Consider the following 15,669-nt stretch of genomic DNA (forward strand, 5'->3'; position numbering starts at 1 on the left):
CATACAAGTTTATCCATATGACCTCTGGCAAGGTGCCTGTCCTAGGCAGCAGCGATCCATTTGAGAAATGAGAATCACACTTGATGGCCTCTTCACCTTCTTCTAGCTTTCAACCTATGATCCTAAAGTCCATGTTAAGAAACATCCATTTCTAAAGTACAATAATTATCACAGTAATTATTTAATGATACAAAATGAACTGTTTCATCTTAATTACTATTATATCCAACATATTTGATAGTTTCCTTTGCAAACTACCAGTTCTCATCCTTCAACCATTTACCAACTAGGGAAAATAAATCTTTTTAAATCAGTTCCTAAAATCAGTTGTTCCAAAAGTTTAAGTGCTGTTTTAAACTTTAATAAGCTTTAAACTACCCTAAGATTTTTTGAGATATGTTGTACAACTTGGAAATAAGATCTTTATCTCAGAAACTTTCTGAAACTATATTTTTTCCTAGCTGTCGCTCCTCTAATTTTAATCATACTGGTTTTATTTCTGCAAAAACTTTTAAATTTTATATATTCAAAATTGTCCATTTTGTCTTCTGTGATCCTTCATCTTGTTTGATCAAGAAATATCCCCCTATAAATCAGATAGTTAATTTCTTCTTTGCAATCCTAATTTGTGCTATGACTTTTATATACAAATCAAATACCTATTTGGAGTATTATCCTGGAAGGTAGTACCTAATTTCTGAAAGCCTGATTTCCAGTTTTCCTAACAGTTTTTGTCCAGGAATAAGTACTTACCTTAGTAGCTAGATCTTTAGATTTACAGAACCCTAAGCTATCACCTTTCTTTCTGTGACCTACTTAATAATCCATTACACTAAAATGCTTTTCTATTTTTTTTTTGACTAATACCAAATCATTTTGATTGCTTATTAATATTATCTTGAGATTGGGTTCTTGCTAGGTCCCCTATCTTTTCCATTTATTTCCTCCAGATAAATTTTAATTCTACAAAGTAACCTTTTGATATTTTGATTTTTATGGCAGTGATCAGATAATAAATTAAGTAGCATTATCATTTTCATTATACCAGCTCAGACTACTCATTATTCATTTTTAAATCCAATTTTTTTTGTAAATAGTGTGTATATATCTAATTTCTGTGCATGTCTTCCCCTCAAATATACACATACATTCTCCTTTCTGTTCATAATATACAGAAATGCTTGGTTTTTTTATGCCTACCTATTTTATATTCTGCAACTTTATTGTTATTAATTGCATCTATTAATAACAGATTCTGTTCTCTAACTAAACAAGTGATTTTTTTTCTTTGCTTCTAAGTTATTTTGCTTCTTTGCTTTTCTTACTGATAGTTAGCATTTCTAGCATTACATATCAAATAATAGTAGTGATACTGCAACTCTTGCTTCATCTCTGAGCCTATCTGGAAAGGTCTCTAGTTTATTCACATTACATATTGATCTCTGTTAACGAATTGATCCCTGTAAGCTGAATATTGCCTTAGTAAACCTCAAATTAACCTTTTTTTTTGTGTTGCATTGTATATTTATTTATTTTGTTAAATATTTACACTTTAACATGGTTCCATTCCCAATGGGAAATTTGAGAGGTTTCTGGCGAACACCCAGATATGCTTTAGAAAAAAATGTTTTAACAGAAATGGATACTGAATTTTATCAAAGACTTTGTAAAAAAAAAAAATCTGATAAAAATTTTATTATTAGGTCTATGATGTTTATAGTTTCCTTGTCTAAGTAGAAAATGCTCATAGAATAATTTTTTTTTAAACATGTGTAGTGGCTCTTTGCTAATACTTAAAAAAAAAAGTGTCAATATTAGAGATATTAGTCTTTTTTCCCTCTGTTTTATGTCTCCCTGATTTAGATAACAAAAGCACATTTATATCAGAAGGATTTTGATAAGATAAATCATACTTCAAGAATATGCTAGCCAAGTTGTTCACATGGACAACCATCTCAAAAAACTAGGGAAAGCAAGGAAATAGCAGGGAAGTTAAAAAATTCAGAATTTCCTATTATCTCCAAGAAGCATTAGTTGAACAGCTCAGATTTAGCTTGTTGGCGTATATAGGGCTATAGAAGACCTGAAGTCGCTATCAAATAATATTTGGTTAAGGGAACCATAATAAAGACTGACACTGGGGCATTGGATTGGTACAACCAATTGTAACTACACAGAATGAGCTTGTTTAACAGTATAAAATACTGGATGGATGTGGAGATTAGTTTCATCTTAAAGGGAAGAATGATATTTACCTATCTAATTAAAGCTGGTCAGAGACCATAAAATACGATCAGGAGACACAGAGACAACTTCCTACCTATGTATCCTTTATCAAGTTATTCTACCTTATGTTACTTTCCAATTTACTTCAAAAAACATTTTGAAAAATCCTATTATGTCTCAACTGTATTATGTAAAGAAAGTCCAGGAAAAAAATTCAAGCAGAGATTAGTGACAGAGATGGTAGGGTTAACATATCTGAGATGTGAGAATACTTAGAGCTCCACCTTACCACCCCAACTTGGGAAATTTCTTTACCAAACACAGATGGAGGATGAGGCATCTCACTCTTAGTTATGACAAAGGGACCCTAAAGCATCATAATCTCAAGTGGTCACAATGCATGTCAGCCATGATAACCTCAGCTGACCACAGCATGGTGCTTATATGAGGCCTAAATCATGGGTTTACTTCCCATGTGAGCAGATTATATTGGCTGTCCTCTAGCTTGAAAAAATCCTCAATCATGGCTACTTTAAAAATGAGTTTGCTTTATGAAGACAGACTGGCATTGTGAAATAGTTAACACAAATTGATTTTTACTCAAAGCCCTGATTAACAGAGGCAGGTATGGCATGGTGGACAGAGAACCCAAGGATCCAGGGTGGATGTGATCCAATCCAATTCCATCACCTATAAAGTGATAGAGCTAGACTAGGTACTTTATAATCTACAGCAATGTGTACATGGAAATAGTGGCAAACAAAATAAACCATATTCCTTTTCAGTGTTGGCATGAAAGTTGTCTATACATATTAATCTATAATTGTGAATACATGATATATATAATTCCCAGCCCAAAATAGGCAACCTATATAAGAAAAAGTGTGGTCTTAATTAGTCTCCTAAGAAAATGATGCAGTAATCTTACCATCAGTCTGGGATTTGCTCAAAAATATTGTGCTTGCTCTGGGATGATCAGATGGGTTTGATTCCATGGCTAAATCTGTTGAAGAAAATGATAAGGAAAAATATGAGATAGATCCCTAAGTCTTTTTAAATGCACTGATCTGCTGACTATTTTTAAAAAAGTCATCCCTAATTAGAATGCCAATAAAAATGGAATAATGGGGATATATAAAAGACAACCTGCCCAGGCTGAGATTGAGATAAAAACATGTAACATTGGAAAAACTTCAAAATTAAGTCACATAATCATAACACATGTAATAATCTACAAGGAAATTGGCAGAAAAATTTCGTATACAAGGCCAATGTATTACATAATACAGATAATTTAAAAATTGGTCACTGTGACAGGAGAAAAAAACCCTGAATTTATTAGTTATTTCATTAAAAAGTAACTTACAAGAATTTTAATAATTGAAAAGCTTAAAAAGTATATAACCCAGAGGAAGTCTAGAAATTTAAGAGATTTATATATAATATGTACAACATCCTTGTGAGGCAAGTATTGTCAGTAAGTATCTTCATAGGAAAGTAAGAGTCAGAGAGGCCTGGAGACACATTTAAACTTAGATCTTCCTGACTCCAGATCTACTGCACCAACTTGCCCAAATAACAAAAACATCATGCATTCAAATTAACAATACATTAGGTAACCATTTCAAGGCTACAGGGCAAAAATCAAACGGGTGGGAGTGAATTTGGAAGTACCTTTCAAATATGGAAAAATATTTTAAAAACCATGACCAGATAGAAACTGGAAATACAATAGAACCATGTTCCTCATCTTAACATAAAGAAAGTAACTTGCAAGAGACTTCAAATACCAATCTTTTAAACAGTCTAAAAGGAGAAAACAAAATTAAGAGAATCAGTAGGATTACTTAGATCATGATATTAAAAAACATGCATATTTAGGATAAAAAAGAGATTATCATATTTTAAAATCTCATATTTATCCTAAATATGCATTAAGAAAGACCACTGTAACCAAAAAGTGGCAAGGTTGCTAATTTTTAATGCCTATATCACTCAAATCATAACCTGCCTTGAGGTATAAATTAATATTTAACATTTTATAGCTTAAATGTTCTTGAGGACAGATGACATGATACTATATATCCACAAAATCTCCACAAAATCTAGTAAAATGTCATGCAATGCACAGAAGAGATAGTCCAAGAATGACAGCTGAATAAATGAAAACACAATTTGAAAACCAAAAGGTTCCAAGGGAATTCAGACCCATGACTCTCATTTTCATAAACACGCTGGTCTAATTTTTAATAAATATTATGATCTTTGAATGTAATCAATTATTTTGAGCCAGGCAATATAGTTTCTATCAAAAAGAGCATTTAAGAATTTTGAAGAAACCACAAAAGATGAAGGAAAAGCATTTTTGAACTGCTATGTAAATGGAAGTAATTATTAGCAACATAAAAGAATGATAGGTAAACAGGAAAGAGCACATGCAGGCTTATGCTGACAACTGGGGAGCTAGGAAGTGCAGGACCTCCCTGAATATGAACCATCATAAATTACTCTAGGCACCAAAACTTTATTTTTAATAATTCTCATCACATTTTATACAAGACAACACACTACATCCATAAAAAGCTGTAGTTTCTATGTGAGCATGAATAAACAGTAGTAACGTCTTTATTTTACCAATACAGATTAGCAGAAATGAACTGAGATATGAAATAATTAGCCCAGGTCTCTTAAATGATCAACATTCTATCAATTCACTAAACCAAGTTATCTAGGAATATATCTCAAAGAAATAAAATAAAGGGGGAAAAAAAATCTATGCGAAAAATATTTATGTCAGCACTATGCCTAATTTGTTTTTGTTGTTTGGTTGTTTCAGCTTTGTCCAACTCATCATGAACCCATTGAGGGTTTTCTTGGCAGAGATACTGGTGTGGTTTGCCTTTTCCTTCTCCAGTTTATTTTACAAAAGAGGAAACTGAGACTGATAAGTAGTCAACTAGAGTCCCACAGCTAGTAAGAAAGAGCCTGGGGCTGAATTTGAACTCAGATCTTCCTGACTCCAAACCTGATGCTCCATCCATTTAACCAACTCACTGTTCTATGCTTAATAGCCACAATAATCAAAACAAACAAAACAAACAAAACAACTATAGATAATAACTGCAAACAACTAAATAGATGTTAAGTAAACTGAAGGAACTGAACTTTTACTATCAAAGAATAATACATCAGTATGAATAAAGGCATCAAATGAAACATTTTAAACTGATTTAAAACTATATAAAATGTACATTCAATAGCGTAGCAGAATAAATAATCTTGGCATCAAAAGACAAAAAAACAACCCAGAGCTGAAGGCTTCTAACACATGTGGTCTCTGAAGTTGTGGGCAAATCACTTTAGCTCTCAATATATACAGGCAACTAAAACTAGAGGATGCCAATGAAAAAAGATAATCACACAGCCAGTCAAATTTTCATTGGACACTAGAGGAACAGTTCACAGTTTGAATTAAGGTCAGGATACTAAAATAATTTCACAGGCTAGAAAATTAGACTGAATCAAATAAAATTACGAGGGGATAAATACAACCTTACATTTAAAGTTAAAACAACATCAATTTCATCTTAAAAAATGGAATGAGTATGGTTAAGCTGAACATTTTAGAAAAAGATGCAGGCATTTTAAGAGACTTCAGTTCCATAGGAGTCAAAAGTATAAGATGACATTCCAAAGCTAGAACTATAACGAGGCTGCATTAGAAAGGCAAAATATTCACTGTTCTCCAGTAAAGACATAATATCCACTGTTTTCTGTTCTAATACAGACCACATCTGGAATCTTGTCTAATTCAGAATGTTACCATTTAGAAAGGCTACTGATATATTTTCCACAAGAAGGCAAACAGGATGGTCAAGTACCAAAATTAGATTTGTTGTATTTTTTTCCCCAAAAGACAGGCTTAGGAACAATGAGTGAAAAGTGAAGACGAAGATTTAGTACTAAAATAAGAAAGAACCTAACAATTTGAACAGTTCAAAATGTGGAATGGACTACCTTGGGAAGCAATGAGTTTCTCTTTTATTGGAGTCATACTTCAAGCACAGTAGATGATCACTTGTTGAGCATTTTATAGAGGAAATTCTTGTTCACGTATGGATGACACATATCTTAACTAAGAGATTTAGATAAATCTGATTTTTTAGAAAAAACTGTTGACCCAAGGATGTGATAGTAGAATCCAAACGCTAGAAAAAGAATCTAAAAATAAGTAAACAAGAACAAGTATGAATGCAGTTTAAAAAAAAAATTAGTCATTTATCAGATTAATGAAAACCAAAGATTCTTATTCTAATTGTACAAAAACCATGTTGTACTTGTACCTAAATCCTCCCTTGAAATAATACCATTTGTATTTCTCATTGCTAAATTTCAAGATCAACATAAAATGGAAACCATAAAGAGCTTCCTCCAACTGTGGAGGTTGAGGTTAATAGTTGTGGAACACTGAATATAGTATCATTTTTAAAATGTATTGCCTTTATTGAACTTTTTTTTCTTATTTTTCCTCTTTAGAAGAAAATTCTTTATTATAAGGGATGGCTCTCTGAAGGCAATATAGAGGCTTTCAGAAGTAATATTTCTTCAATGTTGTAAAAAAAATATTACCAACTGGGACAAACTTTTAAATCAGAGTTTTGTACACCAACTGAAACACTAAAATACATTAAGGGGGCATAAACAATGTAAATATATATCAATAAGAACTTTAAAAATATATATATATATATAAGAAAAAGACCCAGACAAGGGCAACGGTGAGTACTCCATATGTCTAGAGACCAAAAGTTTAAGCCTCACCCTCAAATTTCCAAAGACAAATGGTAGGACAAGGACAGTATAAAGAAATGGCATCTATAAATATAAAAACAACACTGCCATGTTCACCAAAATTTGAAACATTAGGAGCTATTACTCAAGTGTAAGTAACAAACACTGAAGATCCATTAACCCCAGAAGTGGTATAAGTTAAAATATAAACAAGTTCATAAAGGCTAATTGATAGAGATAACAAATTAAGTCAAAGTAGAATTAAGAGTGGAAGAGAACACTGATACCTTCTGACTTCAAAACAAAAACTGTGAAATTCATTAAAAAGTTGAAAAAGGGGGCAGCTAGGTGGCGTAGTGGATAGAGCACCAGTCTTGAATTCAGGAGGACCCGAGTTCGAATCTGGTCTCAGACACTTAAAACATCCTAGCTGTGTGACCCTGGGCAAGTCACTTAACCCCAGCCTCAGGGGGAAAAAAAAGTTGAAAAAGAAATAAAACTTCAAGTATAAAGCATGCCCCCTTAACTGAAACATATGCTAAGCATTCAATGACACCCACACATACCCACAAAAGACAGTATTAGCACAAAAAAAGCCATAAACAATTTGCTGGATTGTTAAATGTTAGGCTTTAATAATAATAATAATAATAATAATAAAGTCACCAGAAATTTGTGCTGTAAGAATTTGGAAGAGCTGCACAGTGATTTATTAAAATTAGTTTCCTGGGATCCTTAAAAAGAATTCTTATCAAATCACATCAATATCTAGTTTCTGAAAGTTAGGATTACCACATTCAATCTGTTAAGATAACACCTAACATATAAAGTGCTTTGCTAGTGATGGGAATATAATGACAAATTAGAAAACAGAACTTGCCTTCAGGGAGCTTATTTCAACAGTGAGGATGAAAAGGAGGACCCCCCCCAAAAAAAAGGTAACTACAAAATATGCATATTTGGGAGGGAAGGGAAAGGCAGGGAAAAGGAGAAAAGGAATGGAAGGAGAGGAAGTAAGGGAGAAAAAAGGGGAACGGGAAATCGAGAGAAGGGAGAGAAGTGAAGAAGAAATGAGGGAGAGAGAAAGAAAAACAGGGAAACAATGTGACAGGGAGAAAGGAAAGACAAAAAGATGTACAGAGCAAGAGAAGAAGGGAGAAGGGAAGTGAGCAGAAGGGAGGAAAGGGGAAGAAGGTAAATAGGGAAAGGGAACACTTTCCCCCAAACCCACAAAATACTAGAAGGAAATTATGTGAGGCTTGGCTTCCAGGGAATGATACCTGAATTAAAACAGGGAAGAAAACCAAAACTTCTAAAAAGTGAATGAGATTAGAGCATGCATTCCCAGGTACAGAAGCAGAAAATGTTATGCTAATACTAATCACTATAGATTACAAAAAGATTGTGGTTGGAAAGTAGCACCAGTACATAAACAGGATTAATATAGGATACCATGGCGTTGTATAGTCCTGCCATTATTTGGGTTCAAGTTGGCAAAAAAAAAAGGGAATACAGAAGAAATAATCTATATATTTTATTTAGGTCAGGACTCCTTCAAAATCAATTTGAGTCCCTGGGTGACCCTAGAATCATTTCAGCCTAGCACAGATTCCCTAGAGATCTGGACTTAACCTCAGCTGAAAGTAGACCTTTACAACAGCTGTCTGCTATAACGCATTATCTGAAACTGAACCAGTCCAAATCCATTCACTGAGGCAGTTAAGTAGAGCAGTTCTTCGGATCCCTCTAAGGGATGTTGTTGACCAAGGGCACTCAACAATATATGAATACGTATTTAGATCAGAGGAAAATTACAGTACCTTTCTATACCTATCAACAATCAGGTATATCGAGGAGATAAAGCAGAAAAGACCATTCATGAATAGTTATATTTAAAAGATACTTAAGGGATGATCTAAAAAGACAGGACTAAAGGAGGACATGTTTAAAATAACTTTGGTTAATAGCTGACAAAAAATTTTTATTTTCATACCTACAGCTCAATTAACAATTCTCAAAGGAAAGCTTTTAAGAAGTTTAACATTACCATTAAGTAAAAAAGCAAATTTAGGAAGAAGCAATTCATTAATGAAAGCTTAAAAATCAAGTTCAACTTGCTCTGACTAGCTCTCTGTAAAACAAGTAGCTAATTTCTACTAAATCACAAATATGACAAACCTCCAAAAAGACTACTACAAAAAAATCATAACTTACTTTCTTGTCTCAGCAGATCATATTTACTGAAGACCTAGTAGCTTTCACTGGGTAAGAAAAGAATTTCAAGGGAGGTTCCTGCCAAGAAAGAGATGTAAAATATTCAACTCCCATTCTAGGAAAATCTTGAAGTTTTTATACTAGGATTGAATAATTATCAAGAAATCTAATGAGAAACTACAGTGACTTCTTCCATTCCAGAAGTAGTACAGCAGATAGAGCACTGGTCCTGGACTCAGGAGAACCTGAGTTCAAAGTTGAGATCAGACACTTGCCACTTAATAGCTGTGTGAACCTGAGTAAGTTACTTAAACCTGACTACCCACAAAAAAGAATTATTATAAGAAGCTAGATGGAAGCTTAGAAGCTTCTGGTAAAAGACTTTAGCAAACCAGGACAGCCTGCAAGGCTCTGTGAACAGAGGCAACAACAGTAGAGGCGTGGAGGGCTCCCCTAAGAAAGCCTGAAGAGCCTAGTAGTGTTGGAGAGTGGAGGTAGAAAGCAGGCCTGAGAAACTAAAGGGCCCAAAAATAAAAGTTAACTTAACACTAGGAGGAAGTGATGAGCCAGTGAATTGGGTGGGGCAGAGAGATGGAGTCCCAAAGCAAGAAAAAATTTAAGCTAACTACCCACTCAAAAACAGAGGAGCAGAGCCTGGCCCTCACCCAAACCTCCCAAATCTGAAATTAAAGCTGAAAAGTTGAGAAAAATGAAAACATCCACCAGTATCAAAAATTTTTACTAGAGATTGGAAATTGAGAAAAACCACAGTAATGCCAAGCAGAGTGTTAAGAAAAATATGGACTTTTATCATTTATGTAGTATATAGTAATGTAAAGTATATGTGTAAAGTAAAATATATTATATAAAGTAATATGAAGTAAAATGAAGAGATTAAAAAATGGAGAAAGGTTCTTGAAGAAGAATTGGAAGAATAGCTTAGAAGAGAAAGTGGTAAAAGATTACCCCAGAGATTCCCTAAGAGCCTGAAAATGAATCAATCATGAGACTTCTAAGTGTTACAATAAAAATCAAAAGACTGATAAGAAAAAAAGAGAATCATTTATGTATAATTTGCATATTTATTTACATAAATAACATCAATATATTTAAGCTTATGAATAATAAAAGGGTAAGATCAACTCAAGAGTCTATCTTCTATCTCTAATCTTTGTTAAGTAGGGAAAAAAGGCAAATTATGTCAAGGTGACAACTACATAAGATTTACTTTTTAATGAGTACGGATACCAAGATCTAATTTCATTTTCTTTGCTACAAAATCAACTTTTTAAGCATATGAATTTACAAGTGTCTCAATATTCAAAACCATAGTAACATTTTTATTTTCTTCTGTTAACAACTGACACTGTGATCACTTGTGGTATTAACATTCTAATACAATGGAAATTTAAGCCATCATCAAATGGTAAAAATCACTTCTTTCTATATTAAATTTTTCCCAGGTGAATAAGCCAACAATAACAAATAGCTGCACTACTCTTAGTTTCATCACCTATTGGTTAGGAGAACACTGACAACTAAATCCAGCAAATTTTCGAGGAGAAAAAAGGAATTTTAAAAATACTGTTTCAATTTTTAAGTACTGTACTTTTTTCTTTAAAAACCTTGATGTCGTCTTTTCTTAAAACAGAAATTTTACTTTGATGTTTTAAGAAAAATTGGGAATTCATGATTAAGAGTAATGAAAAGGGGCAGCTAGATGGCGCAGTAGATAAGAGCACCAGCCTTGAATTCAGGAGGACCCGAGGTCAAATCTGGTCTCAAGACACTTAACACTTCCTAGCTGTGTGACCCTGGGCAAGTCACTTAACCCCAGCCTCCCCCCCCCAAAAAAAAGAGTAACGAAAAGAAAAATACATTTTAAGACCCCTTTCATTTACTCCTTAACTATTAAACTATAATCTGATTTGATAGCAAGTTTAGATGTTGTAGGAAAAAAGTGGAAACGTAGTTATACTGGGGTTTTCATGTAATCTTTTCCAAGTCACAGGAAGAAACTTAGAATGGAAAAGATAGGATGAAGTGAAACAAAGTAAAGTAAGGACAACCAGGAATATGAAATTTACAGTAGCAATAGTATATATGGAAAAAAAAGAAAAAAAAATCACAAATGAATCTAATTTTATTGACCAAGCCTGGCCTCAAAGAAAATAAAATCTATTTCTCTTTAAAGGGATGGGGAAGTAGAGGTATAGAAGAGTGAATATAATGTAATTGCACAAGTAAAGTAGGCTCCTCATGAAGAAACTTCTATCCATGATAATCAGCAAGTAATCCACATTTACAGAAGCCCCTGAGAGAAAAAGTGACTAGGGGAAGCAGGGGAACTTGACCAGCCCTTCACACACAATCTTTGTTATTTCCATACCATCATAATCATAACCCAGGTCTGGACATGCCCCAGAGTTAGTGTATATCCCATCAGGAAGCTCAGAAAAGGTTTCCTATCTGAGATAGGTGTGTTGAAAAGAGTTAGACAACTTTAGAGACAAAACACAAAGCAGTCAGGAGGAGAAGAGCCAAATATACACAGCTGCCCATTTGGACACTCATTTCTGGATATTATCTTCGTTTGGTTTGCCTCTACGTGATTCCTTAGTTTCGTGTGTTGTTCCCAATCTTGGCTCCTTGCTTTAGAGCATACCATAGAGCTATAAAAATGCAGAGCCAGAGCTGGAAGGGCATTTGAAGGTCATTTAGTTTAGCTTTCTCACTTTTAATGAGAAAGAAACTGAGATCTGGAAGTGAAGTGACTTACCCATGGTTCTAGACAGTTACACTTGAACCCAAGTTCCTAATTCCAAATCTAAATCCATTATTTTATACTTATACATAACTACTTTCCTTGAATCCCATTCTCCTCCCTCTCCAATATAGAAACCCAAATGATAACCTAGAGCATGGGCCTATATGCACAACTCTGCTGATCACATAGTTTCTATGGTTTCCCATTACTTCTAGGAGAAACAACAAACTGCTCTCCTTGGTATTTATTTAAAAACCAGGCACAATCTGGCTTCCAACTTGGTAGTTCAACATTCCATTTCCCATCCATTCGCTGCCCCAGGTGCCCCACAGAGCTCCTAGTTCCTTTCAAAGTTTAGCTCCCATGTCTTTTTTCAAAGGGTTTTTCAGATTCTTCCAGTTGTCTTTTCACCCCCCAGTCAATCTTATTTGTATACTTGCATTTTTTATTTAGTCCACAAGAATTTAACAGTTTACCATGTACTAGGCACCAGAAAGACAAAAATATCATCCAGGTCCTTAAAGAACTGACACTGCCAGGAGTCAAATAACATGCATATGTAATACCAGAGATATATGCAATGTTAATATAAGGTAATCTCAGAGGGAAGGCAATGGGAGAAGGGGAAGGACCTGACTAAAGTCTTAAAGGAAGTAGAGAAGTACTGAAAAGGTAGAATATTGGGGAGAGGGGAGAAGAGAAAAAAAAGTAGTTGTGAAGTATCTATGTGTGAAGAACAGAAAGTAGGCTGGTGTATTTAAACCACAGAGCTAACTGAAAGGGAATAAAGTAGAAGAAGCCTGAAAAGTTAGGAAAAGCTCAGGTGGACCATTTTACATATGATTCTGAAATTAATGTTAAGTCACTGGAGTTTATTGAGTTGTGGATGAAAGGTGGATAAGATGGGTCAGATCTGCACTTTAAGGTAGGTAAGTGACTTTGGAATCTGAATGGAAGGTAAGAGGGAATGGCATTAATAGGGATCCTTGAGGTAGAAAGACCAACCAGCAGACATTGGAAACATTCTAGGCAGGAGGTGATAAGAACCTTCATCAGGAAAGCAGTTGTAAGAATATAGAGAAACAAGGGAATAATATGGGAGAGATGCTGTGAAGGGAGAAACCACATGCTGAGTGTCTAGCATACAACTGATGTTTTTATTAAAGCATACAACTGATAATAAAAGCATACAACTGATGCTTTTATTAAAGCTTGTGGGCCGATTACTCTTTTACCAATTCGTAAATTAACTTTTGTTTTATTTCATACAGTAAAGCCATTGCTAGCAGTGATCTATTATTGTATACTGAAACAAATTGGAGATCAAACAAGTTGTTTTTCAGTCCTGTTCTTTGTGGCCTCAATTGAGGTTTTCTTGGCAAAGATACTGAAGTAGCTTACCAATTCCTTCTTTAGCTCGTCTTTGTCGTCTTAAGAAATGAGGAAACTAAGGCAAATAGGATGAAGTGACTTGTTCGGAATCACATACCTCTTAAATATCTGAGGATAGATTTGAAACTTGGGGAAATGAGTCTTCCTCACTATAGCCCTAGGACTCTATCTATTACCCCACTTAGATACCCTTAATAACGATCAGTTTTATAAATTCCATATTCAACAGTGGCTCAAATATAAAACTATTTTTATAAATAACTGAAAAAAGGACACTTAAATTTGTATTTAAAAGCTTATAAAAGTGAATTTGCACACAGTGACAATGTTATATTTTATAATCCCAGGTTTTGACTAAGAGGAAGGAGGTTATCACAATTATCACAAGACCAAGAGCTTATCACAATTATTCAAAGTCTAGTCTTCTTGCAGAGTTGTCTTTGTTTATAATGTGTAGCTATTATAGTCACTGTGTATATTATTCTTTGGGCTTATGGCTTTTATCTTTAAGATTTATGTCAAAAAAAATTTTTTTTAATTTAAAAAAATAAAAAATTTATGTCGCTGTGAGGTAGTTCATATGAAGAATCTCATATTTCTCGGAGTTTCTCATATTTAATCATTATTACGCAATAATCTACTACATTCACATGTTCAATGAATGGATATTACCCTCAACCCTTTTGCCAGTCACGGCATTAACAGAATTGTATTTTTAAAAATCACTTTCAAGAGTAACAGGAATTAAAGCAAAACCATTCAATGAACCTCTTTAGCTAGTGTATGTAATTAAGGCAAAGTCTCTCACTATGTTCATATTCAGTCTTCCCAGCTTGACAGAATCTATCTAGGCACATACTACACTATTACAGACCAGAATTCTATCAATTCCATGTCACAAAACAGTTTCTTCGATTACCTTTTGTGGAAGTACATTAAGTAGTAAGTATAATACCATAATGCATAGCATATAACAGTTATACACTATTATACAGAATTCCAATTTAACAGTATAATGAAAGGAATTCTGGCAGAGTAGATATAGTGTTCAGTTTGTAATCAGGAAAATCTGGATTCTGTCTTTGAAACTGACCAAATGATTAACCACAGGAAAATCAGTGTCCCAGCAATGCCCTAAAATTACTTTAGATTTAATTTTTCAATTAAAATCAATTTTCTTTCCTTCCTATCTTTCCCCCTCAACTGAAACAAACAAAAAAACCCTTATAACAAACATGCACTTTCAAAACAAAACAAAACAAAACAAAAACAAATTCATGCACTAGACATGTCTAACAACAAATACGTATCTTATTCTACACCCTTAGTCCATCATACAGCCATTCTCCAAATGATAAGGACGCCCATAGTTTCCAGTACTTTGTCACTATAAAAGGAACTGATAAAAATATCTTATGCACATAGAAGTCCATTTCTTCTTTCTTTGATCTCTTTTGGTAACAGGCCTTGTTGGATAAAAATTTAGTTGAGTTTAGTAAATTTGTGGGGGTGGGGGGGAGGCATACGTCCAAATTGCTTTCCAGAAAAGAGAGGCCAATTCCTAGCTCCACTAACAGTATACGAATATACCTATTTTTCTGAAGCCTATCGTGTGCCACTTTTTTTTTTTTGTCAACTTTGACAATCTGATGGGTCAAAAGCTGAACCTCAAAGTTGCTTTAAATACTCTAAGCCCACTGCAGAAGAAAATATTGTACTCTGTACTCAGGGAGTACAAGGAGGGAATCTCTTACATCAAAGAAATCACAGGTCAAGATTTCCCTCTTACCCTATGATAATCCCTAAATATAATTGAGGTGGAAAGTCTGTCTGAATTATAGACTGTTTTTAAAATAAATCATAGGCTCCTAAAATTTTTAAAAGCTGAAAATAACCTTAGAGTTTATTTAGCCTAACTAGAGTCAGAAAGCTAGCTAGCTAGAAAAGACATATAAATCTCAACCCAGCAAGAATGCTCAAAACTCCAAATTAATGGGTCTAAGTTAAAAAGAAGGGATTACTATGTAAAATTATTTGTTTAACAAAGGTAATTAGTATGGTGTGCTATAACTAACTCTAGATTATTAATAAGTAGGAATAGACACCTTGTTTTAACTATTACTTAATTAGCCCGAGTAAAGAAAAGACAAAAGATGAAATTGATTCTTGCTTTTTTTTCTCCATATGGAACCAAAGGATTTCAAACTGCTGTTTTTCAATTTCTGTACTATTATTTAGAATTAAAAGAGTTCCTCTCTGTTAGTACCCTATAGTAATGA

General features: G+C 33.8%; 1 protein-coding gene across 5 annotated transcripts in view; it reads right to left on the minus strand.

Moving 5' to 3' along the window:
* CCNYL1 (cyclin Y like 1) overlaps positions 1 to 15,669 on the minus strand; it is a 58,143-nt gene that overhangs the window by 29,824 nt on the left and 12,650 nt on the right. For 3 of the 5 annotated variants that reach the window (XM_074298899.1, XM_074298898.1, XM_074298896.1), the window contains one exon: positions 3,155 to 3,229. In XM_074298899.1, the coding sequence (XP_074155000.1) occupies positions 3,155 to 3,221 (67 nt within the window). In that variant the 5' untranslated portion in view covers positions 3,222 to 3,229. Of the gene's footprint in view, positions 1 to 3,154; positions 3,230 to 6,243; positions 6,409 to 9,231; positions 9,310 to 15,669 lie in introns of those variants that run through there. The other 2 variants (XM_074298900.1, XM_074298897.1) reach the window with 2 other exon arrangements.

This window comes from Sminthopsis crassicaudata, chromosome 3 (genome assembly GCF_048593235.1).
Source record: "Sminthopsis crassicaudata isolate SCR6 chromosome 3, ASM4859323v1, whole genome shotgun sequence".
Classification (NCBI taxonomy): domain Eukaryota; kingdom Metazoa; phylum Chordata; class Mammalia; order Dasyuromorphia; family Dasyuridae; genus Sminthopsis; species Sminthopsis crassicaudata.